The following is a 27,263-nucleotide window of genomic DNA, read 5'->3' on the forward strand; positions in this document are numbered from 1 at the left end:
ACAAGTGAGTCTCTTCCATCCTCAGCATCTGAGGCCAATATACAGCACATCATCATCTGGAATGGGGTATCGGTTACTCAGCACTGAAATCCTGTCTACCTTCGAGTGACACTATACGGCACTCTCTCCTCCAAGGCACACATGAAGAAGACAACAGGCAAAGTTAGCACCTGGAACAACATACTCAGGAAACTTGCAAATTCTAAATGGGGAACCAACCCAGCAACACTAACAGCCACTGCACTTGCACTTTGCTATTCGACAGCTGAATATGCACGTCAACTGTGGGAAAGATCAGCTCACACAAAGAACCTGGACCATGTGCTGAATTAACAGCTACTGCTACATCATATGATGCCTAAATCAAACAGTGAGCAGCCTTCTTGTGCTTGCTGGAATTGCTTCTGTGGCTATTAGGAGAGCAATTACAAGCAAAATAGAATGATTGCAACAGGTTGAAGATACCAGACATCTGCTTCATGGTCACAGCAGTTAGTTGCCTGAAATCTTGGAAAAGCTTCCTAACTGCAACAGAACCACTTAAAAAGTCACTGACAGCTACACAAGTGGAAATGTGGCTCACGTGGCTCAAAATACTCAATGAGGATGTCAAATGCATAACTACATTGCCAAACACCTTCCCCTAGGTGCAGAAAAGGATTGGTTAACCTGGAGATGTTTAAATCACCTCTGAACAAGAGCTGGCAGGTCAAGAGTCAATATGCAGAAGTGGAGCTATTCCAACTACCCAGACACATATGACTGAGGAGAACTGCAAACCACAGAAAATCTATTTTCCTCCTGGAGGAACTGTGCACCAGGAAAGATCTCACCAGGATTACGGATCAGGCCATATCACGTGCCCAACACTGGAAAAATCTATGGTTGTGATAGAGGGACACAAGAACATGAACCAGAATAACTGTAGAAACAGTTTCAGGAGTTACATTAAATACAAATATTTACATTTAGGCAAGATTCACTATATTAAGTGTCACAATGGTGGAGCTTACAGGCTCATCTATTTTTAAGCGTGTACAGGAGACCTGATGAATTTTCTTTTAGTCTTTAAGGTGCCACCAGACTTCTTCTTGTTTTTGTGGATACAGACTAACACGGCTACACCTGATACAGTGGATGGTGAGTATACAATTTTAGATGATCCTAACTTTTAAAAATCAATGCCAAATAGTCAAACTAAGCCAAGACACATTCTGAAATTTCCTTTCAGTTTCAAAATTTCAGTCATTCTAGAGGTCTAAAAGTAACGGTTTTTAAAATAAGAAAAGTATTTTTGTCCATTTTCCTTTTATTAATTCAAAAAGCTACAGGAATCTCTCAAATTAAAAAAAAAAAGAGCATGGAAAATTTCAACCTTAAAAGACAAAGGTCTGAAAGTTATAAAATATATGGAAACGGAGTTACAGTAGAAAAGTTTTTGAAACTTTAACCATGGAAAGTCATGAATGACTGCTTTAATGCTCTAAAAAACTACATTGGCTAACAATTAAAAGTACTTTTGTATGCCTCCTTCTACATCATGAAAGATGAAAAATTTACGCCTTAATCAGAAAAAGTCATCAGGATATAGACACTCAATTACTTGAACAAGTTTAACATGATACTTACAAACCATTTATCAAAAATTCGGATCAATTTTCACACATTTTAATTTCAGTTACAATTAGCTGTAAAACCATATGGATTTAAATTAGATACATTCATGTAGTACAATTAATCAGTTTTAAATCCAATGATTCCTTTTGACATTTTATTTATAGATCATTATAAAAACAGACCTTTAAATTACAGTTATGCTTTTTGATCAACATTTAATTTATTGTCTGCTGACAAAGTAATTGGTAAAACAGATAAATTACATAGTTTATTCATGCAAGGGGGATTTAAATGCGTGAAAACAATATAAGAGCAAGAAAAATTATGGATAATGAATGTATTCCCCACTCCATGCTGAGATAAAGCTGCCACCCTTCTGAGTCTATTCTATGTGCCCTCGCATCCAACAAAATGATTACAAGATTCCATTAAGCCTTGGTGACAGAACAGCATATTTCACACACCCCAAAAAAGAAAAGACAAATTTAACTTACTTTAAAACTTTCTCTACTGTAATAAAAAATAGAGTCATTTTAATTTGTGTTTTTTGGCGTTTATTGCTCATTTAAGCAGTGAATTAAAAAAAAGCATTGTCAATGTCTACCAGATTTTTGTGGGCACCATCAGCAACTACACTATGAACCAACCTCAGTCGTGGTTAAGGCTACAAGTCAGTCACGGATTCCGTGATTTTATGAGACCTCTCTGACTTCCTGAAAATGTCAATGATTCAGCCCTGCAACACTTGGGCTCCAGCTTCAGGGCTCCGGCTTCAGTCCCATGGCAGTGGCTTCAATAAATCTGTAATTTATTGTTCATTGCCCATGTCCTGTTCGTGACTTAATAAAAATACCTGTGCCAAAATCATAGCCTTAGTCATGGTATAAGGTCAACAGAGTAGCACATGTTTACATTAAGGCTAAAGCTGGCCCAACATGTACACGTGCTTGTTTAGGTGCAGAACCTATAGTATAACCTTTTTAAAAATGTATTCAGGAAGTGAACACTTGATTCATCAAGTCGGAAGAACCTCAATTCCTATCATAAAATTTAGAAAGATACATTTGGAATCTAACATTTCAGTTTCCCTGTAGTTTCCTTACTTATCTTGTGTCAAATCATGTCAAAAATCAGTGGCGTATCTGTAAATTGAGGATAATACTACTTCCCTACCCCATAGGGGTGCTGTGAGAATAAATAAAGGATTGTGAAGCACTTTGGGATGTACTGATGAAGTGCTAAATAAAAGTTAATTATTATTACAGTAAACGCTCATTAGTAGCAACATATTGGTGCCCTTTTGCTATGTTGCTCCTAAAAGTAGCTGTTGCTGTTATGGCGAGTGTTGACAATTCACAACAGGGAAAGTGTTCCCAGGGGAAATGGTGCTCGTAAGCAGTGGTTGCTCTTACACGGTGTTGCTGCAAACAAATGTCTACTATATTATAAGATCCTATAGATTTCATGATAGGATCATGTAGAAGTTGGGCTATGAGGGATCACAGAAAACATTTTTAAAAGCACCTAACACAAATCCTATTCACTTTCAAAAGGATTTGGGCACTTTTCAAATTTTTATCCCAAGACTTTAACACATTTATTTTCAAGTAAATGAATATATTTACCTTTCAAATGTGTTTAAGCGTTTAGGCAGATACAAAAACATTCCAGAATATGAAAGTCTTTCAAAGTAGTAGGAAGATCTTGGATGGGGTTTTCAAAAGCCCCCAAATTACTAAAGAGCACAAGTTCCACTGAAAGGCAATGGCTTATGCTCCTAAATCAATTAGGCATTTTTTAAAATCCCACCTTGTTTGTATATTTGGCCAAATGAAAAAAACTGTCCAATCATATATACTTTGTAATGCTTGAGAACTGCTAATATATATAATTTATTAGATTTTTCTACATTTACTACAAAATGAAACAGTCACCCAGTTGTGTACCTGATATGGCAACCTTTCCTCTACATGCTGCACGCTCTTTAGTCCGAACATCTGAACACCTGCCAAAAGAAACAGAAGGCTTGGAATAATGTACTTTTACCTCTAAAAGCAAGCTTTTGAATAACATTAGCAGTTTTTAAAACTTCCACAGCTGAATAGGTTTAAGATTAAAGTTTCACACATGCTCAGTCCAGATGCTTTTCTTTAAAGAAGAATTTGGCTACCTTTGGATGCAGAGGCGCCCACGCTTAAGTTGTTGGGCTCTGCGTATTCTTGACGGAAGATATTGTAAATTTACCTAATTTCACAGAGGATTGGATCCTTAAACCGTATAAACTGGACATTAAAGGGTAAGTGAGCAAATTTGTCTTCCCTACATTTTCCAACTCCAAGAGAATCTAGTAATGCCTATTGCTTCTCCCTTTCCTACACACACACACACATACACACACACACAAAGAGACTATAATTTACTTTCTCCATTTGTTGTATTAAAAGTTGGAGAGATAAACATTTCCTCCTCAACTAACAGAAGTTCTTATTGCCAAGTGTTGTGTTTTCAGGGTGATAATTAAAATGCAGATTACCTGAGATTTTGATAAGGGAAAAACTCAGATTCATAGATTATAGGACTGGAAGGGACCTCGAGAGGTCATCGAGTCCAGTCCCCTGCCCGCATGGCAGGACCAAATACTGTCTAGACCATCCCTGATAGACATTTATCTAACCTACTCTTAAATATCTCCAGAGACGGAGATTCCACAACCTCCCTAGGCAATTTGTTCCAGTGTTTAACCACCCTGACAGTTAGGAACTTTTTCCTAATGTCCAACCTAGACCTCCCTTGCTGCAGTTTAAACCCATTGTTTCTGGTTCTATCCTTAGAGGCTAAGGTGAACAAGTTCTCTCCCTCCTCCTTATGACACCCTTTTAGATACCTGAAAACTGCTATCATGTCCCCTCTCAGTCTTCTCTTTTCCAAACTAAACAAACCCAATTCTTTCAGCCTTCCTTCATAGGTCATGTTCTCAAGACCTTTAATCATTCTTGTTGCTCTTCTTTGGACCCTTTCCAATTTCTCCACATCTTTTTAAAAATGCGGCGCCCAGAACTGGACACAATACTCCAGCTGAGGCCTAACCAGAGCAGAGTAGAGCGGAAGAATGACTTCTCGTGTCTTGCTCACAACACACCTGTTAATACATCCCAGAATCACGTTTGCTTTTTTTGCAACAGCATCACACTGTTGACTCATAATTAGCTTGTGGTCCACTATAACCCCTAGATCCCTTTCTGCCGTACTCCTTCCTAGACAGTCTTTTCCCATTCTGTATGTGTGAAACTGATTTTTTCTTCCTAAGTGGAGCACTTTGCATTTGTCTTTGTTAAACTTCATCCTGTTTACCTCAGACCATTTCTCCAATTTGTCCAGATCATTTTGAATTATGACCCTGTCCTCCAAAGCAGTTGCAATCCCTCCCAGTTTGGTATCATCCGCAAACTTAATAAGCGTACTTTCTATGCCAATATCTAAGTCGTTGATGAAGATATTGAACAGAGCCGGTCCCAAAACAGACCCCTGCGGTACCCCACTCGTTACGCCTTTCCAGCAGGATTGGGAACCATTAATAACAACTCTCTGAGTACGGTTATCCAGCCAGTTATGCACCCACCTTATAGTAGCCCCATCTAAATTGTATTTGCCTAGTTTATCGATAAGAATATCATGCGAGACCATATCAAATGCCTTACTAAAGTCTAGGTATACCACATCCACCGCTTCATCCTTATCCACAAGGCTCGTTATCCTATCAAAGAAAGCTATCAGATTGGTTTGACATGATTTGTTCTTCACAAATCCATGCTGGCTGTTCCCTATCACCTTACCACCTTCCAAGTGTTTGCAGATGATTTCCTTAATTACTTGCTCCATTATCTTCCCTGGCACAGAAGTTAAACTAACTGGTCTGTAGTTTCCTGGGTTGTTTTTATTTCCCTTTTTATAGATGGGCACTATATTTGCCCTTTTCCAGTCTTCTGGAATCTCTCCCGTCTCCCATGACTTTCCAAAGATAATAGCTAGAGGCTCAGATACCTCCTCTATTAGCTACTTGAGTATTCTAGGATGCATTTCATCAGGCCCGGGTGACTTGCAGGCATCTAACTTTTCTAAGTGATTTTTAACTTGTTCTTTTTTTATTTTATCCGCTAAACCTACCCCCTTCCCATTAGTATTCACTATGTTAGGCATTCCTTCAGACTTCTCGGTGAAGACCAAAACAAAGAAGTCATTAAGCATCTCTGTCATTTCCAAGTTTCCTGTTACTGTTTCTCCCTCTTCACTAAGCAGTGGGCCTACCCTGTCTTTGGTCTTCCTCTTGCTTCTAATGTATTGATAAAAAGTCTTCTTGTTTCCTTTTATTCCCGTAGCTAGTTTGAGCTCATTTTGTGCCTTTGCCTTTCTAATCTTGCCCCTGCATTCCTGTGTTGTTTGCCTATATTCATCCTTTGTAATCTGTCCTAGTTTCCATTTTTTATATGACTCCTTTTTATTTTTTAGATCGTGCAAGATCTCGTGGTTACGCCAAGGTGGTCTTTTGCCACATTTTCTATCTTTCCTAACCAGCGGAATAGCTTGCTTTTGGGCAACTCTAATCAATACACCTTGAAATGAACCTAGAAACAAATCCAATACAGCCAATACAATCTCCGAAGCACTGGTGTGGAGTATTCCCTGAGAGAACCACCACCACTAAATATGTGGCCAGCTATATTCTGTACTAACTAAAGTTTCCAAGATGTCTTCAAAGTAGTCCCATGTAAACCATATTGGAATGGACCAATCCGGAGGTAACAAAGGAATGAACAGTAGTGAGCCCCATATCCATTTGCAACCTTTCCTATCTCCTGGGCAAGTTAAGTTAACAGTTCCTAGTCACTACTGATATCTGGGCATCCAGAAGCAGCTAGAACACCAGACTGTAAATCTAAGAAAGAAGAGGTGAGCACACCACTCATTTGCGAGGGCAGAAGTCACTTCCACAATTACAACCAATTGCCTCCCATAACCCTCAGACACCAGTGTTATCTGGATTAAATCTCAACCAAATGTCAGACACTGGAACAGATGATCCACTACATTATGACCATTCAACAAAGCAGGGACAAAATCCAAGGCCTGGTCTATACTATATTGGTATACTTATATCACTCGGGTGTGAAAAATCCACTCGCCTGAGCGACGTAGTTATGCCGACCTAACCCCCTGTGTAGACAGCGTTATGTCGATGGGAGAGCGTCTACTGACTCTTGCGAAGGTGGATTAACTATGCTGATGGCAAATGCTCTCCTGTCGGCGCAGTAATGTCTTCACTAATGCACGACAGCTGCACCAGTACAGCTGCGACATTGCAACTCTTTAAGTGTAGACCTGCCCCCAATGTTGTCAGAATACTGATGGCACTGCAACACAAAGCTAATGGTTTCAGGTGCCCGCTGAACGGGGATGAGACAGAACTCTATACAGTCCCTGTCAAAGAGAGCTTTTTGGGTAGACAAGCAGCCATCCAGTACTGTTCTCTAATCACAGAGGGGAAAAAGAAAAAAAAAGGTGGATTGGTTTAAATCACCTAATGGAAAGAATCAAGTTAAATAATATATTTTAATCAACTTTTCCATTTGTATGTCAGTTATTGTCTAAAGAATGGTGCATTCTCATTGGTTGATATAGCCATTATGACATGTTGATTTACAAGTAAATAAAGCCTTTACACTAGATTTGGTACATCTTTTTGCTACCTAGGAGGATACACTATAACTATATACATTTATTTAAGCAATTATATAGTTTAATATTTTCAGATTCTCATTACTTGTACATTTCAGTATGTCAGAAAATGGTGTACAACATATTGATTATTTACTAAATAATTAATGTTTTGCTCAAGATTTGTGTCAAGCTGCATTAGGATAGTAACTTGAATTTAATTAAACATACAAAACAGCATATAAAATGTATTTTTATTAAACAACACAATCTTAAATGTTTTGGATCCATAAATTTCTCTTATCAAACCAGGTTTCGCATTTACAACTAAATGATTTATTAAACCGTAGGATTAACTATACTCAGCTAATTTAACTGATTATTTCAGGGCAGTTGGGGAAAATTTTTAAATATTCCTAAATGAAAGTGATCGACGTTTAATTTCCTACTCGCCTAAGTCTCTTGACAATAAGACAGTCTCTTAAGTTAGTTAGACTGACCTACTGTGCCATATTTATAAAGCTTGACCTCAAAATCTAGAATTAGGGGGGGAAATATCTTTCTTTATATAGAAAAGCAGCGTTTAACTCAAAGTTTTTGATAGAGGCTCATGGAGTCAGCATATTTTAAGAGATTGTAATAAGTTTAGACTTTACAATATTTTGTATTAAATTCAAATTTCATTTTAAACATTCTTTAAAAAAAACTATTTAAATATCAAAAATATCTGATTTAAATACAAAAGTCCATTTTTTTTATTTAATTTTGTTAACATCATAGGTATTTAGCCACCCTAACCACTACCTTGTAGTCAATGATATCAAAGGCCTACAGATCTAAGAGTCAGCATAAATATTTGGTCTTTCTGCTTTTGGTGATGGAGAAAGAAAAGAATGTCATATAAGTCTTTAACTTATTATGGAAAAGCAATATAACTGGTAAAAGTTTGATGATGCCATAAAATGTACTGTGGTTATATGCATATGCAATAATTTTAAAAATTAGCTTTAATCATCAGGGTTAATCTGGCCACAAAATAAAATTCTCTAGCTTTTTCCCCAAAAGGCAACATTTCTAGATGCAAAATGTTAGAAGTTTGTTGCTATGGATACATTGGGACTAAGCCCATAGTTGCTTGAAGAGATTCTGCACTGAATTGCTACATAATACTTCATTAAAATGATAATCTGAAAGAAATGGTAGCTCTATTCTCAATATTGCATACAAGTTCTATTCCCTTTTGCAGAGCAACATTTTACAAGTAAGCTGGTTATGCTTTAACTCACCCAGCAATTATATTTCGGGCTTATTTTCAACCAAGCATTTGTCTTCATGTTTGTGAAGAATTGTGTATTTTGATTACTATGATGTAGTTAACTAAAATGGCCAGCAGAGGGTACCAATTAACCATTGTGTACAGTCTATCATTAAAGTACATTTAGAACAGGGGTTCTCAAACTGTGGGTCAAGACCCCTCAAGGGGTTGCAAAGTTATTACATGGGGGGGGTCGCGAGCTGTCAGCTTCCAACCCAAACCGTGCTTTGCCTCTAGCATTTATAAAGGTGTTAAATAATTTAAAACGGGGGGTCGCACTCAGAGGCTTGCTGTATGAAAAGGGTCACTAGTACAAAAGTTTGAGAACCGCTGATTTAGAAAGAGTAAAAGATTAAAAACTAGAAATAAAGGTATGCTGGTTTGGAGATATTCCCATAAGTAAAGCCCTACTTAGCTTGCAATATTGAGGATTCCACAATATTAGTCTTCCACTGTGCGTGGAGCTGACAGTGGGAGCCCCAGTCACCCCAGGACGGAGAGCAGGAGCCCCTGCTGTCAGCCCCGTATTCCCGCTGTCAGCCCCGGGCCCTCACTCTCAGCCCCAGGTGGCTGACAGCGGAAAAGTAATAAGGTCCATTATTACTTTTCTGCAATTTTACATGGTTTGTCCACAACTCAGCTGCAATTTTTTGACAATCATCCTGCAATTCAAGTAGGGGCTTACCCATAAGGTTTTCCATGCTTTGTTCCTTCACACACCTAACCTGATATCTCTGCACATGTTCAATGTAAACTTCTCTTGTACAAAACATGCTCATCAGGGTATCCCATACTTACATCTTGAACACTAATGGATAATGCCCATAATATGTTTTACTAGAGAACAAATTACCTCAATTTACATTTTCTAAAATACCAAACCCAGTAGCTTGAAATGAGGTTATGAAATGCAGATTTAATGCTCCAGTACAATGCAAAGATCAAGTTGCTGTAGGGTTTTGTTTTGGGTTTTGTTTGGGGGGGGAGGGAGGAGAGAGGAGGACAAGCCAGTACTAGATCCAATTTTCTAGGTAAGCCTCCTGATACAACACTAACAATTACCTAAACGGTTTTATTTTATTTTTTTAAATCACAACCTAGAGCTTGCCATTGAATTCTCAATTTGTAACGAAACACTCAAGATTGTTACTCACCTTCCTCCTATTCCGTACGTGACTGGTTCCTCTTTTTGTTTCTGTAGTTCTGTCTTGTAGGCAAGAACACGAGCATTGCAAACCATCAGGTTTTTAACTGCATGCAGCACTTGATCTTTTTGGGTGCTCACTGCAAGCAGTTTACAGATTCCCTCTCGCATGCGGATTTCAAAGTCAATCTTTTCTTGAATGCTGCATTCCTAGATACATACAAGATTGTCAAGAGACCAAACATTGTAGAACTACAATAAAATCCAATTAATAACAGTACAGAAATTCAGAGTGGTAGCCGTGTTAGTCTGTATCAGCAAAAGCAACACGAAAGCTTATGCCCAAATAAATTTGTTAGTCTCTAAGGTGCCACAAGTACTCCTCATTGTTACTACAGAAATTGCATTAAGTATTTTTTAGAAGAACTAAGTATTTACTATATCATCGAAAGCGTATGGTACCCTAGGTCTTTAATCACTACACAGTCAGTAAGACTATTTCAGTATTTGAAATGAGTATATTTTTTCATATATAAAAGAGAATACTGGATTATGCATTCAACCAGAAAATTAGGGTGAGCTCTAATTCAGGTACTGACATTGACTCACTGTATGATCTGAAAGTTACTTAACATATATGCTTCAGTCACCCCATTTGTAAAATAATGATGTTTCTCTACATCATATAGGTCAGAGGTGGGCAAACTACGGCCCACGGGACGGTCCTGCCCATACCCTGAGCTCCTGGCCCAGAAGGCTAGCCCTGGGCCCCTCCCCCACTGTTCTCGTTCCCCCGCAGCCACAATATTGGAAAAGGGGCAAGGGGTTCTGGGGGGCAATCAGGGGACAGGGAGCAGGAGGCGGTTGGATGGGACAGACGTTCTTCAGGCAGCGGTCAGGGGATGGGGAACAGGGGGCCGGTTGGATAGGGCAGAGGTTCTGGGTGTGGGGGGGGGGGGAGGAGGACAGGGGATGGGGAACAGGGGGTTAGATAGCAGGTAGGGTCCCGGGGGGGGGGGGCGGTTAGGGGCGGGGGTCCTGGGAGGGGGCGGTCAGGTGACAAGGAGCAGGGTGGGGGGAGAGGGTTGGATGGGTGGGGGTCTCTGAGGGAGGCAGTCAGGGGGCGGGAGGTGGGAAGGGCCAGATATGGGGTGGGGGCCAGGCTGTTTGTGGCGGCACAGCCTTCCCTACTGGCCCTCCATACAGTTTCGCATCCCAATGTGGCCCTCAGGCCAAAAAGTTTGCCCACCCTTGATATAGGTGTTGTGAGCCCTAATTAAACAATACTTACAGAGTATAAAACTTTTAAACATTCCACTTAAAAAATGTTTTTCAGTGGAGCATCTGTGTATTAAGGGGAACACAGTACAACTAAAGGAGATGGGAAAGATTTGAAATTAACTAAAATATTTTTTTTCCTCTTCTTTGGTCATGTTGAAGGGGATATAATCAATAGTGACATCCACTTTTTGGTAAATGTAACTAAAGAGTTCAAATACACCTGAATATGTAAAAATGTAGACTGCAGGATGCTACTGTCCTTTGTTTAAATAGGATATGAATGTAATGCTTATTAAAGTGAACTAAAAATCAGACTTCAATTAGCTTGTAATAGTTTAAAGATTAACCTACAAAAAGTGCATTCTCTCTGACAGATGAATTAATATTTATAAAGCACTTTTCCTCCAGAAGGAAGCTACGTATATATTATAAAATATTATCTCACCTACCACTGAAATACAGCATGAAATATATTACCTTGCTATTTTGGGAGGTGGGGAAATATTCTCTGTGCATTATACTTAAGATCTTGTGGGAAATATGAATTTTAGTTAACTTTCCATATTACCTTCCAAAAAATTGAAAATCTGCAAGGGTTACTTGCACTATATCTTCTTGATTTGCAAATTAAAATCAGTCAACTATTCATATTAATATAGAGGAGAATTAATGTTAAAGGAAGCCAGGTCTCACAGCTAGCACAATGTTGGGGAGCAAGGAAACAGGAGGGTGTATAACACACAGCAGATTGCCATTGGCAGTTGGCCCCTCTCAGCCAGTTCTCTCATTAAATGGGCTAGCACTAGCACTAGTCAGAAGATGGCAGTTTGTAAAAGGTAGCACTGATCAGAATCAGGTCTCTTTCTTCACTCCAACTGCTACAGACCATCACAGTAACTTTTTCTTTCGGTTACTGGTTGTATAGGCTATCAATTTGCTATTGTAGTGAAGGAGGTTGGATCGTGCATCAGGTTAGAGCAGTGATACTCAGATTGAGGCTTGCGAGCTACAAGCAGCTCTTTAATGTGTCTCCTGCAGCTCTTTGCAGCATATGATATTGAAACTCTGATTTAATTATTATCCGGTCAGGATGTTTTTACTATGTTATTAATCAATTGTCGTTGATAAAATAATAATACTTGGTCAGCCATTTTTCTGTGAGAAAAAAACATATGTATGTATGTAAAAATAGTAAATGAAACAATCAATTCAACATTACTGTGGCTCTTTTGGGTAATGTTGATTGCTAATTTGGCTCCTGAACCACTGAGGTCTGAGTATCACTGGGATACAGCAATGTGTCTTGATCTCAATTGATGGTGGGGGCATAAATTACTTCTGGACTATGAAGCAACGGGGCAGGTTTGTATTGAATGGGTGTGTTTATTCCACAGGGCAACTGCCCAGTGCCCTGTGGAATAAACAAACGACACCTCTACCTCGATATAACGCTGTCCTCGGGAGCCAAAAAATCTTACCATGTTATAAGTGAAACTGTGTTATATTGAACTTGCTTTGATCCACCGGAATGTGCAGCCCTGCCCCCTGGAGCACTGCTTTACTGCGTTATATGCGAATTCGTGTTATATCAGGTTGCGTTATATCGGGGTAGAGGTGTATGTTAGCAAATAATTGAGGTTTTGTGGTACAATTAATTTGTCTTGTTTAAAAGACTGAAAACCTTAAGATGCCTGCTCCTGGCAGCAAGCAATGGATTCCTCTCAAAAAGGGTAGAATTAAAAGGTGTACCAGCTGCTTCTCACAACCCTGCAGAGGTTGGAAGTTTGGAGAAATTTCCTTTTTCAGTAAATTTGACAACAGCCCACCTTCAATGCAGGGGCGGGGGGGGGGGGGGAGCAGGTTTCTTCCATTCCCTTCTCCTTACTCTATCCCCTCCATCATTTATTATCCTCCCTCCCCGATTCATTCCATATCCCACATTCATTATCTCCTCCTCCTCCTCCTACTCATGATCTCCCTCTGTCCTGCTCTCTCTCTCACACGGGAGAGAAAGAGAAGTAGGGAGCCCCAGAGCCTACTGCCCTCCAGCTAGCGGGAGTAAAAATGGCAAGGAGAGAGGATGGCGAGCCCTTACTTCTGGCAAAGAACATCAGCTGAAATGGAGAAGGGCCTCCTCCCAGATGTCTCCTAATTCAGGAAGCAAACATGCAGTTTAGGGTAAACTTGCTTGACAACCACTACCAGGACCCACCTTTTTTTGCAGAGCTCTTTGGTTGCTTCTGGCCAGGCTTTTCTCCTGCTGTACAGAAGGCCCTCAATCTTCTAGCTGGCGCTCCTCTCTCACCGCTACACTCCAGAAGCCCCACTTTCCCTATTTTTAAAGGGATCAGCATCTCAGAGTCTCTGTCTCCCGCCTCCCAGCTTTAAAAAAGGGAGCAGCTCCCATTACTCCTTTCCTCTGTCTTCAATCCTGTTAACAGAGCAGTGGTTCACAGACCACTATACTCCTTTCCTGTCCCATTCTAAAGAGTCAGTAACTTCCTAACCACACTCAGTCCATTTGCTAAGGCAAAATTTCTCCTTCTCTCAGTAAGTGGGTTTTCCAAGCCCTGCTGTAGAACGCCCTAAACTTGTGTCTGCTTGGGCAAGTCAGTTAAGATGGGCAGAGGGAAAGACAGAAATTAACAAGATATCTTGAGGCAAATTCTGTTAAAAAAATCTTTGTGATAGGGTATTTAGGACTCAGAACAGTTGTGGTGATTGCTTATGCTATGCAGTTCTTCAGCATGCTGGTTGGAAGTGCTCATGTTCAGTTGAACTTGGGACCTTCCCCAGGAGTGGAATAGCCATACATTACTTACATCCATCCCCACACTATTGTGTTTCCTATCATTGCCAGCTTCAGTATAACTGCAGAACAGGCAAAGTGCAAACACTCACCAGTTTTTTCAGAGTAGCCCTAGATGACTAAAGAGAGGCAACTAATTGATTAGAGGAGTGATTTAGTGGCCTAATTTGGGAATCACTTGGGTTCCTTTCATCGGCAAAGGATTGCTTGATCTTTTCTAAATCTTACCGAGCTTCCCTCTGAAAGTAATAGCATGCCATTGAGAGGACTGGCAGACCATCATTTAATCAAAGGCTGAGTTTACCAGTACATTAGTCTTTTTATGCCAACAAGTTTCTCCCATTGTTAATTTCACCAATTCAGTTCCATCACTGGTAGCAATAGCATGGACAGGGATCCAGACAGGCACAGCCATTTTAAGCACTCTATTCTAAAGGATTGTCTATAGGGGGAAATAGCCCACAATGGGTAGTCTGCAATAGCTTCCCTGTGGACACTTATTTCACACTAAGAGTGCTTGTGTGAGGTTTAGCTTAATCTACTTTACAAGTGAATTAAACTAAAGTGTACACAGTCATTTAGTGCAGAAATATCCATGTGGGAAGCTATTACAGCATAACTACTGCCCTTTAAATTCACACCCTTGCTTACTTCACAATAGCGTCTCCCTGTAGACGAGACCTAACTCTTCTCAAAGCAGGTTTCCCTTTGTAGGTTACACTTAACAGGACCGGCTCCAGGGTTTTTGCCACCCCAAGTGGCGGGGGGAAAAAGAAAAAAAAAAAAGCTGCGATCGCAATTGCGATCAGCGGCACTCCGGTGGCAGCTCCACCGCGCCACTTTCTTCTTCGGCGGCAGGTGCTTCCCTCCGAGAGGGACCCACCGCCGAATTGCCGCTGAACAGCCTGACGTGCCGCCCCTTCCCCTTGGCCACCCCAAGCACCTGCTTGCTGGGCTGGTGCCTGGAGCCGGCCCTGACACTTAAGCTGCCACAAGTTCCCAGGGCCTTATCCTCGTTAGTGGTTTCTTAGCATTCCTACTTTTGGTGCAAAATTCTAGAAAGTTTCCCAGTGTTGATAGGGCCAGGGAGTCTCACCAAAATAAAAGCAGCTATGGATTATAAAATATAAATTGACTATATTTATAAAGAATGCCCAAGTCACTCTTACCTACGGAACTGCTATCACAACATTCTTGGAGCATTTCAGGGCTAAAGCAATGGGCTTTTTTCCCTTCATTGAAAGACTTTTAAACGTTACATTTATAATCATTCCTGGAAAAAAAGCCATAGAAATCAGTTGGAATGGAGAAGTTAATTTACTAAGCTTTTAGTGGACAAAAAAATCATCTATGCCACAATAGCTACTATATATCATATACTGTAAATAGATGGGTTCTCGGTATCTCAACTTTTGGTCTAAGCAAGAGTACAAGTGCTGTTTACATCAGTAAATCATTTATTAACAATTCATATGTTCCACAATTTGGAAGCAAATAATTTTCAAAAATGCATGCAGTTCTTTGCAATGGCTTTTCATACACTTTGAGCAGGGGTCTCAAACACACGGCACGCGGGCCATTTCTTGTGGCCCGCCGAGCAGCCCATGCCCACCACCCCGGCCTACCTCCAGGCCAGGGGTGGGCAAACTACACCCGGGGGATTGCCCCCCCTCGAGCCCTGCGCCGGTTGGCATCACGTCCCTGTGGCCGGAGATAGGGGGGCCGGGAGGGGAGAGAAGCAGAAGGCTCCGTCCATGTGTTGCCCTGGCTTCCAGGCACGCACCCCAACTCCCTGCCCTGAGCCCCCTACCACATCCCAAACCCCTCCTGCACCCCAACTTCCTGCCCTGGGCCCCCTGCTGCATCCCACACCTCTTCTGCACCCTGAGCCCCCTGCCTGCACCCCAACCCCCTGCTGCACCTCAACTCCCTGCCCTGAGCCCCCACCACGCCCCTCATGCAACCTCTGGGGGCAGGGAGGGGGCAGAGTTGGAATGGGGACTTCAGGGCAGTGGTTGGAATGGAGGCAGGGAAGGGGTGGGAAGAGGCGGGGCCTCATGGAAGGGGTGGAGTGGGGGCAGGGCCGGGGGCAGCAAGGAGGGTGTGTGTCAGTGATGAGGCCCTCGGGCCAATGAACTAGCCCTCATGATCATTTGAGTTTGAGACTCCTGCTTTAGAGTATCTCTTCTACAGAATTTTGCAATAAAATAATAAAACATGTTTAATCTAGATGATAGCACTGCAATAATTTATTTCCGACAACTAGTTTCTTGCTGTGAAGCTTTTGTACTGAAGTGCTAACTGTTTTTATCATGACAAAATGAATTACCATGTTCTAATTACCCTTTTGCTTCCTCCACGCACAGAATCTTAGTGGTCCAATAATAGTACCTTGCACCTACATAATGTTTTTCATCTGTATCTCACAAAGCACTTTAGAAGTGAGTACAAGTATGGGCCCCATATTACAGATGGGGAAAATGAGAGAGAGTAAATGCAAATCAAATCAAGGGCACAACTGACAATAAAACCCAAGCCTCTTGATGCCAAGTCCTGTGACCTAACCATTAGATCAGACTGCCTCCCTATCTAGGAGAATTCTTGAAGTACATAGTATTAGAAAAATGGGATTCCTCCCTGTTTGCAACTCATAAAAGTACTGGTGTTTGGCTCCAACAGCAATTGATCTTTACTGTATTTAGATGTATGTTAAAAAATAAGGGACACCTATCCAACACTCTATACACACATCCTGCCGTAATTTACAAAAATAAAATTAAACTCCTCTCCATCTCCACATGCTCAACCCTTATCAAAATTCACCTGCAGTGGCAACCCACACAAATAGCGGGCATCTTGCAGTGTGCTCTGAAATTCAAAGTATATCCATTTACAGAGTTATAAAACTGATACTGCTCTAGCCAATGCAATAGAATTTTTGTTATTGTGGTAATATTGCTGTAGTGCCCCCTCAGGACTTGATTCTGCTAGGTATTAGGTCTGTGTGTTTAATAAAAAGGGGGTCCCAGCCCCAACTAGTGTGTAATCCAAGGCCCCGATTCTGCAAACACTTACACACTTGCTTAATATTAATAGCATGAGTAATCCCATTGATTTCATTGGGATAGTACTTAATGTCATCAGTTGCTGAGCCTTATATCCACTAGTGTCCCCACGGTTGCCCCCGCTGATTTCAATGACATTGATCACGTGAATAAGTGTTGAATTCTGAATCCTGATGAGAATGATTTTAAGATTATGAATTAATACATAGGACAACAAATAGGAACACCTGCACCCTCCTATCCAAGTAAATATTAAGCAACTGAATTTGACTTCAGGCAATTCAAATATGGCTGAATAGATTAAGTAAATTGTCATGAATAAGTTATTTTTTGTCATAAGTATCAATTAATTCCTTTTAAAACATTGCTAATTTGAAGTTATCTTGATTTTAAGTGGATTTAAATTTTAGCATGGCAGACCAACAGCATGGGAAACCAAAGTCATATACGCATCCATCAACACAGGTAAAGCACAAAAGTCCCTACATGAGAAAGGGGTCCCGCATCATTCCATCAGTATGTTTCATCCTTGTCATGGAATGAAAATGTCTGAGAATGAAGGTGTTTGTTACTACTATTATTATTTAAGAGCCCTAGTCATGGACCAGGATCCCAATGTACTAACTGCTGAACAGGATTCCACACAAAGGAATCCTCTGCCCCAAAGAGCTTACAATCTAAATGAGAGAGACAAGGTGGTTGAGGTAATATTTTCTATTAAGACCAACTTCTGTTGGACGAAGAGACAAGCTGTTGAGCTTCAGAGATCTCTTCTTGAGGTCTGGGAAAGGTAACCAGAGCACCACAGCTAAATACAAAGTAGGACAAATTGTTAAGCATAAGGGATTAACCCATGTTGCAAGAAACCTTTTCAAAAGAAGTGGGTAATCCTGGGACCAATACATCTACAAAACTGCAAACTACAAGCTAAGTATAATACTATAGACAATAGATGGATACAGATAGATTAAGAGGGGCCACAAGGAACAATGAGACAACATTGGTCAACATGATAGGCTGTGGTCTTAGCACACAAGTGGCCTAACCGCTGTCCTGCCTCAATGCACAAATATTAGTCTCACTATGGAGACTGTCAACAAGGGCAACTATCATAGCTTGGTATGGGGCTAGATGGCTCAGGGGACAGTAAGCTGGCTAACGTCATTTACTCATGTTTGGTTAACAGTATGTTGTAGATCGTTGGGGATAAGGCCCATGTTACAAGACCCACCCATTTTATTTTTAATGAGACAGGGCCATAGTTGTCAGATGGAAAGAGTTAAGCCAGTGACACAGTTCTTTCTCCTATTATTAATCATAGAATATCAGTGTTGGAAGGGACCTCAGGAGGTCATCTAGTACAACCCCCTGCTCAAAGCAGGACCAATTCCCAACTAAATCATCCCAGCCAGGGCTTTGTCAAGCCTGAACTTAAAAACCTCTAAGGAAGGAGATTCCACCACCTCCTTAGGTAACCCATTCCAGTGCTTCATCACCCTCCTAGTTAAAAAGTTTTTCCTAATATCCAACCTAAACCTCCCCAACTGCAACTTGAGACCATTACTCCTTCTTCTGTCATCAGGTACCACTGAGAACAGTCTAGATCCATCCTCTTTGGAATCCCCTTTCAGGTAGTTGAAAGCAGCTATCAAATCCCCCCTCATTCTTCTCTTCTGCAGACTAAACAATCCCAGTTCCCTCAGCCTCTCCTCATAAGTCATGTGCTCCAGCCCCCTAATCAGTTTTGTTGCCCTCTGCTGGACTCTTTCCAATTTTTCCACATCCTTCTTTTAGTGTGGGGCCCAAAACTGGACACACCAATGTCGAATAGAGGGGAACGATCAAGTTCCTCGATCTGCTGGCAATACCACTACTTATACAGCCCAAAATTCCGTTAGCCTTCTTGGCAACAAGGGCACACTGTTGACTCATATCCAGCTTCTCCAGCATATCCACTGTAACCCCTAGGTCCTTTTCTGCAGAACTGCTTCCTAGCCATTTGGTCCCTAGTCTGTAACCGTGAATGGAATTCTTCCGTCCCAAGTGCAGGACTCTGCACTTGTCCTTGTTGAACCTCATCAGGTTTCTTTTGGCCCAATCCTCTAATTTGTCTAGGTCTCTCTGTATCCTGTCCCTACCCTCCAGCGTATCTACCACTCCTTCCAGTTTAATGTCATCTGCAAACTTGCTGAGAGTGCAGTCCACGCCATCCTCCAGATCATTAATGAAGATATTGAACAAAACCGGCCCCAGGACCGACCCCTGGGGCACTCCGCTTGAAACCGGCTGCCAACTAGACATCATGTTTATTTCAGTATTACCTAGGGTCCACCCAAGGTCAGGGCCTCATTATGCTAGGTGCTGTACAGAGCAGCACAGTCCCTGTCTTGAAGATCTGGGGAGAATTACTCCTAGTTTGGAAATTCTGGCAGTTGCAATATTTTAAAGCGGCCACCTTTGTAGGGCTAGGAAGGCCAAGGTGACCAGCTGGGCACTGAGAAGACAACTGCTAGAGGAGATGGCCAGACCCAGCCTGTGACCACAATGAGGGTATTAACAGCCCAGCACTGCAGAGTGGCTTGCTTGGGTTGAACAGGGGAAAAAGCCGGAAACCACCCCCAATCCATCCTGCCGAGGACTGAATGACCCCAGCCACCTCCCAGGTGGCACAGACTGAGTGCAAGACAATCACAGGACTGTGGCCTCCCGCCAAACAGGCAAGTTACGTGGGCAGAAAGAGGATAGGACCAGGGCAGGACCCTATGATCAGGCCAACTCCATTCAGCAGGCTGCACAGGGGTTGTTACAAACTGCTACCATCACAATTTGCTACCAGCAGCAGTTACTGACATTGATTGGTGTTCTTTTTTGCAGCCTCTCACCTTTCCTGTCCTCTGGTCCTGGCAGGGCTGGATTATGACATTCTGAGGCCTAAGCTATGTCAAGTGTAAGAGGCCCCATACCATTAAAAAAAAAATTAATTTATTATTTTCACAGAAAGGAAATTGAATATATAAACACGAAAGCTTTATATTTGCATATATACAACAGCAAAGTTGCAAAAATAGAATAAAAATCTAAAACACGTCTTGCAATATGCCTGTTTGCATTATAAAATTGTTTCAAATTAACACATTTTTGTCTATGATTTCTTAATTAGTAGATATGAAAACTTTATATCTACAGCAACACAAAAGCAGTTACAGTTACACAGACGAGCTTACTTAATGGAATCAGTACAACCTGCAGTATGTCTGTCTGCACATCACATTAATTTTAACACTGAAATTTAAAACATTTTCTTTCATGATTTTTAGAGAGTAAAGTCACTGATGATGTCCTCAAATGATAACCTATGGAGTTTCAATGCACAGAATGCTTAGGGCAGATAGATTTTCTTGCAGCATTTTCTAAGCAGACATCTCTCTTCGCGTTCGCTTTTCTATCCTCAGTCTCCCCCAGGACCACTAATTAATCTCGAGTAAACACCTCAGACACAGAATGACAACAAGCTATATGCGCGAAAGAGAAAAAGAATTTATCAGAAAAAAGACTGGTAATCTCTAGAAATTGCATCAAGAAAGTGAAAAAAACTAGCCTATATTCAAGCAAATATAATGAATGTTATAGGCTTTAATAGCCTATAAATCATATATGCACATAGTTTGAAATAACTTGCTCACCAAGTACTCAGAATATTTTGATATATATGCACATCTTCCTTCACTTCTCTCAAAACCCTCTATTTATCCTTTCATCAGCACTCTCTGATATTTACTGCTAAGGTTCCCGAAACTGATGGAGGGAAGCCAACACAAATGTATCCTCCTCAAGATCCACTCGACCCAAGTCCATAAGACAATCACCTGCAAACTCAATCATGCGAAGCATGGATAGTGCATGAAGCAGAAAGCGGCGTGTGCACTAAAATACACAATGGTATGTATGTACAGATCAAAAGAAGAAAGAACACACTAACACTTAAGAAAATGAAGAAAAACAGGAGTGAAGGCACTATACAACTGAGCATGCTGGACCATAAACAAAATAGCCCCCTTCCGGCTATTACCAGGCAAGGGGGACGCTATACATGACAGGTTTCAGAGCGGTAGCCATGTTAGTCAGCAAAAACAACGAGGAGTCCTTGTGGCACCTTAGAGACTAACAAATTTATTTGAGCATAAGCTTTCGTGGCCTAGAACCCGCTCCTAGGACGAGTCCCTTACAAGTATGAGCTTGGCAGGATTGCTTCATGACACTGCCGTTTCCGACCTCACATTTTCCCCCGATTCTATCGGCAGTGAGATTATTTATTTAAATAAGTTATGAAAGCACTGTCAGAATTTTACCAGTATCAGCTGGCCAACAAAATGCTGCCTTAAGAGACTGATAACAGACTTACTTGTAGAAATACTAATTTTACAAGTGCAATTATGGTTTTTTCTCAGCCCTGGCCTCCCATCTGTCAATAATGAACAATTAATGAAGGGTAAGGTAAGAGTATTTGTGTAGCCAGATATGTATATTTTTATCATATTTGAACAAAAGTGTCTATCTTTAGAGAGACTCTTTTTTCCCCCGTATCTCCTTTATTTATCATCCGATTTTGATAAAATTTAAAATGGAGTCAGTTTTTTTCTTTTTTAGAGGCCCCTCATATTGTGAGGCCCTAAACTGTAGTTTAGTTAGTTTATGCTTTAATCCAGCTGAGGGGTTATAAATTGTGATGGTTGGGTGTACACTTGTCAGAATGTTGCTATCTATCATTCTAAGTGCTAAGAGTAAGCAAGATAGCATTTTTAAAAGGAAATAATTTAAAGGAACAAAACTAGATTTACAGTGGATTACAAGAAAAAGGTAGTCCAATTCAGGCAGTGAAACGAGCAGCTGAGACAGATTTGTAAACGGCTATAAGGCTTTATGCAGACATGTAAGTGGCTAAGGAGTTATTTTAAAACATTAAAATAAGTAAAATAATTATAAGTTTGGAAGGGGGTGGCATGTGAAATATTTCACTGAATCAAGTCTGCTTTTGCAGCTCAATGTATCATACCAGAAGGGAAGCGCTGCTGTGTATAAAGCAACAAAGAATCCTGTGGCATCTTATAGACTAAGAGACGTACTGGAGCATAAGCTTTCCTGGGTGAATACCCACTTCGTCAGACGCATGCTGTGTCTAGGCCCTGGGAGGCATTACGCCTCTACGAACACAGCCCTGGGAAGTGGGAGCTGAGCGGCACCGTCCTGCCGGGGGGAGGGGGGGGGAGCCCCGCTGCCCCCCACACCCTATTTTTTGTAGCCCCTGCAGAAGTCTCAGCCCGGCCGGGTAACTCCCCCGGGACCCTCCCTAGCCCGGCGGGGGCTCCCCTCAGCCCCCCTCGCAGCCAGGCTGCCCCGCGCAGGCTGCTCCCCTCTGAGCAGCAGGGAGCAACTGTAATCCCCAGCGAGGGCAGTGGCTCAGCTGCCGTTACTGAGCATGCTCAGTTCGTAAGCGCACGCTGGACACCAGCTGCGGCCCTGCCTCACTCCCCCCGGGTGCTGGCCTGGGGGTGCCGGCCGGCTCGCTTCTCACGCACTTGCCGGAGGGAAGCGGCCCGGGACCCGGCTCGGCAGGCTCCAAGCACGGGGCAGCCTCACGGAACAACGCGCGGGGAGCTGCTCACCGGCTCCTCCTGCTCCGGGCAGGTGGCCCAGGGTCCCCGGCAGCGCTGCATCTCGAGCCGCCCGCACCAGCGTTCAAAACTCCCGCTCCCAGCCTCCCATCCGGCCCAACGGCAGCCGCGGTCCCGCCCACAAAGGGAGAGCTCGGCCCCAGCCCCGCCCCCACGCAGGACTCTTCAGCGGGCCCCGCCCCCACGGCGACTTCCCATCCTAGCCCGTCCGGCGAGCAGCGCTCAGTGGTACCCGCCGCAGGCCCGTGTCTGTTGCTGTCGTGCCCGTCAGAAGTTGCTGCTTGGCTGGAACTGAGCATGCTCAGTAATATCCAGTGAAGCCTCTGCCCTGGCGAGGGCTAGGGACTCAGGTGACAGTTACCCGGCCAGGGCGGGGTGAGCTGTCTGCAGAGGGGCTGCAGCAAAATTGGGGGTGGTGGGCAGCGGGGTCCCCCCCCGGCAGGACGGTGCCGCTCAGCGCTCGGTTCCCAGGGCTGTGTTCTTAGAGGTGTGGTGCCTCCCAGTGCCTAGACCCAGCAGCGCTTCCCCATCTGGGCTGAGGTATGGCACTGCTAAAGGAGACTTGGAAGTGTCCCCCACCCATCTGTCGCAACTTGCTACCCCTGCTGGACTAGAGGATGGTGAAAGGCAGAGGCTGCTAATTGTGCCAGAGGCAGTAAAACAGCACACCCATCCTTGTCGGTAACTGCAATTTGTGATGGTGGCAGTTTGCAAATTACACTGGCTCTTGCTCCCACTGAAGTTAATGGGAGTTTTGACAGTGATTTCAGTGCAAGCAGGATTGGTGCATAAACTCACCAAAGCAAGGACTTTGGCTTTTATTCCTTTGGTTATGGTTATGGCTCATAAACAACAAGGATTTTAAAAAAGCGGTGATGGAACAGTGTAAACATGATTTGGGGCTAGAAGAAAAAGTTAAAGATCTTTTTGTTTCTCAATGCTGGTCTACATGTCCTAAGGTCCTTTATGAATGTGTGCCTGGATTCTGCTAAAACACTGTCAGGAAAACTAAAATAATACAAATTCTTCTTGAGGTTTTTTTAAGTTATCTGTTCTAGGCACCTCTTGAAAAATGGAGAGTGCAGAATCCAGTGGTTGTTGAGGGTTCAGTCTCTTCTGAACAGCAACAGTGAATCTGAAGCTTCACTTCAGAATGAATATTTGTAGGTGAATTACAAATCCTTGGACACTGAGTCTTAAATGAAATGCTAATAAAGTTATGTGAAGGGATGGAGGTATAGAAATCGAAAGGATGCCAATATTTATAAATGATAACAAAATGTATACCTTACTAAAGTTAATATTTGTGGTGTTTGCAATGAAGTTCTGCATTTTCAGAGTATTAGCAAGTATATTCATCAAGAATATAATCATGCATCATTAAAATACATTATTTTGAATACTTGGATAACATTATTAAAACATTTAATAATTTCATAATGTCTAACCAGGAAAATAAATCAAAGTTGAATAATGACCTGTTTCAAGAGATTAATTTTCTTGACATTCATTTTCTTTACTATTCATTATCTTATTTTTTTCTAAAATAGGTCAATACCAGTTCTTTCAGATTTATATTCGTTAAACAGACTGAAAACAGACAACTGTTCCTGAGCTTTTTAACAGTAGGAGTGCCATATGTATTCAGAGTTCAAAATGAAGTAATACATCAATTTTTAACTATATTTTTGGGATGTCAATTTTCCTTTTAATTATGCAATATTAATGTGATGATACTTCAGTAATTGTGTTAGTTCTGCTAGTTATGTGTATTGTGAAAAATTAAACATGTAATTATTCATCACATTTAACATCATAAGAATGGAAACCATCTCTGTCTTCTGCAGTTTTGCAGAGGCGGGTTTCCTTTACCAACTCTAACCTTGCTCAAAAGCGTGTTTGGTTGGGCTTCTAAGTACTACCTCTTCCTCTCATTTGTTAGACCTTGGCTTTTCCCTTTAAGCCTTTCCTTAGATAATAAGTCCCATTTACTCTCATGAAACCACATTTCTTCAGAAAATATAAGTTAGCATTTGTGACACAACTGAATGCTGGAGAGGGATAAATATTTGTTGTTAGTAGCAAAAGGCATGGCTTTATGGAGAAGACAGAATGGATGGGACAATATGTTAATATAAAGTACAAAAATGTGATTTAGAGAATCTAAAACCCCATTGCTTCATCAGGGTTACACAGGCACATTTGAGATTTTATGTAGTGCAAAGGGCCTTATGCTGGATTGAATTTCATCCACTGTGAGAGGCCACCTCTTCCCAAAATTTAAAATCATCTTTACTGCAATGTGTCAGGGCTCTACTGGCCTAGGCAAAAACGATCCATGTACTAAACTTGCATCCCCTACATATTTTAATACTAAACCACAGACTTAGCAGAATATTTTGGGGGACATTTCCATAAGTATGAATGATTTCTAAGAATTGCTTTGAAAATTGAGTCAGAAGGCTAGCGGTTCTTAGTCCCATCCCAAACTGTTAAACAGAGCATGTTATGATACTGCATAACCCGTAACATGATTCCAATGAATAGAACATGCTAATTATTACTTATTTGTCTAGAGGCCATGACTCCATTGTGCTAGTGTAACCCACACACCTTCTGGGTGTGGTGTTCTGTCCCATCTAGAGGCACCGAGACCAATTAGAGAGAGAGATTGAGTCTACTCTACAGCCTTAGCTAACAACCAATTGGCTTTTGGCACATGCTTTAAGCTCCAGAGGCCCCAGGTTCGATCAGGGTCTGTTGGCTTTACACTAGGTACTTGCAATGCAGATACAACACCATGCATCTGCAACCCAATAGTTGCTCCCGGTGTTTTACAACTTAGCCAGTTCTTCCAATCGATCACCCCAGAACAAATCAAGTTATATTTAAGTTTCCCAGAAGCACTTGCTTCCAGAAATACTACAGAGTTTAACAGGATACATGTCTCAAGAGCACAGAGAATGGTTCTGCCAAAAACAATGTGGGTGTGTGGCTGTGATAAATCATTGCAAGGACAAGTGAGGCCAGTCTCCATTATCTACTCTTTTAACATCTCTTAAAGAGGGTTTTTTTCCCCTGTAGTGAAGACAACCAATGGGATTCTGTGGGAGTCTTGCTAGAATTTTACATTGCTAATTAGAATGCTTGTGAGGCACACTTTGTCAAATCCGCCTTAATGGACCCTACAATGTGATTCTATTAATAGCATAAAGGGGGTCATGCCTGCAGTCCTTACACATTTAGCAGACATTGACTTGAATTGGAACCAAGAAGAAATCAATGAAAGTTGTGTATGTATAATCACAGTGTGGCTGGGTCCCAATGAATGTGAATATTTATTACTCTCCTTGAGTCAATTTTTTTTCCTACCTGGTTCAAACATCATTTTATTTTATACTAGAAACATTTTAAATTCAAAATGTAGTCTTTCATTCACTTCCATTTCTATTTGCTTTGGTTGTAATTTGTTTTTATTTACTAAGCCCCTAGTTTTGCTATAAAATCAGGGTTTATTATTCATTTGAGCTGAAAGATGTTTAAGTTAAAAAATAAAACATGTCAAAAGAGGGTTCCCAACAAAAGTGTTATTCCTTTTCTCTTAAATAAATGTGGGATTGATATTTTTACAAAGAGTGAGTTGTTTTTGTTTTTGCAGACCAGGCTTGATTAACTCTCTGACTAGGTTGACCTGCTGTGGAGATACTGGCAGATATTCTGAACTGGGGATGAAGGGGGCTTTATGCCACCTTTGCAGTCGAGTGGCATAAAGCTGCTGTGCTGGCCCTTTGCCACAAGTGGAGTTTCTAGATAGTCAGTAAAACCAGCCTCTGGCTCCTTTATTCTGCTGGAGATGGAGCAGCACAAAACAGCGGGAGGAGGCCAGAATTAGGCCCAGGGTCCATATCCTGGCTTTGGCGATGCACAGGCAGAAGATTTTTTCAGAAGAATCAGCACCTCAAACCATCCTTTTATTTACCACCTGTTTGTACATCACAGCAGTTAAATGGTTAAAAGGTTTAGCTTTCTTTTAGCAGAAGAGAAGTTGGGTAGTAGAGGAAACATCACTATCTATCTAAATTACTGCACTGTTTGAGTGTTGCATCAGCAAATTATTCTAAATGTAAGGCCTTTCCTTTTAGTTTAGCGCGTATAAAATGTCTACACGTAGTCTTGAAAGCATTGCAATATTTTTCTTGGTTCCCACAGCTTGTTATACCTACTCTTTGAATATCAAAGCTTTCTGGCAGAAATGTGTTCAACGCATACTGTACCTATTTAGATATTCTCCTAAGTGGAGATACGTCAGATATAAATCTTTGTATAGGCAAGTATTTGCAAGGCTTTATAGCATTTGATTTCTCAGAGTTTAATTTTAAACTGAAAAAGGAAGCGTTACTATGGATTACCATCACATGCCACCATTTTAGATACAGCTAATGGCACAAATTTATCACCGAAGGAATTTAGTTCAACTTTGATCTTCTTCTGCTTCTTATTAAAGTAAAGTTAGTGCTAATTTAAAGAGGCAGATGTTAGCCCTAGCAACAAACATCTTTTATTTGAGCCTGGTCCAACAACAGTTGAAGTCAATGAGAGTCCTTCCATTGACCTAAATAGTCAGTGGATCAAGCTTTTTGTCCATAAA

At 41.5% G+C, this 27,263-nt stretch overlaps 1 protein-coding gene across 3 annotated transcripts in view; it reads right to left on the bottom strand.

Annotated features, from left to right (window-relative positions):
• RTKN2 (rhotekin 2) overlaps positions 1-27,263 on the bottom strand; it is a 100,578-nt gene that overhangs the window by 49,876 nt on the left and 23,439 nt on the right. For 2 of the 3 annotated variants that reach the window (XM_054033341.1, XM_054033339.1), the window contains exons 1-3: positions 22,607-22,680; positions 9,799-9,998; positions 3,564-3,622 (exon numbers count right to left, since the gene is read on the bottom strand). In XM_054033341.1, coding sequence (XP_053889316.1) covers positions 3,564-3,622; positions 9,799-9,998; positions 22,607-22,657 — 310 coding nt within the window. In that variant the 5' untranslated portion in view covers positions 22,658-22,680. Of the gene's footprint in view, positions 1-3,563; positions 3,623-9,798; positions 9,999-22,606; positions 22,681-27,263 lie in introns of those variants that run through there. The other variant, XM_054033340.1, reaches the window with a different exon arrangement.

The sequence above is a fragment of the Malaclemys terrapin genome, chromosome 7, assembly GCF_027887155.1.
Source record: "Malaclemys terrapin pileata isolate rMalTer1 chromosome 7, rMalTer1.hap1, whole genome shotgun sequence".
Classification (NCBI taxonomy): Eukaryota; Metazoa; Chordata; order Testudines; family Emydidae; genus Malaclemys; species Malaclemys terrapin.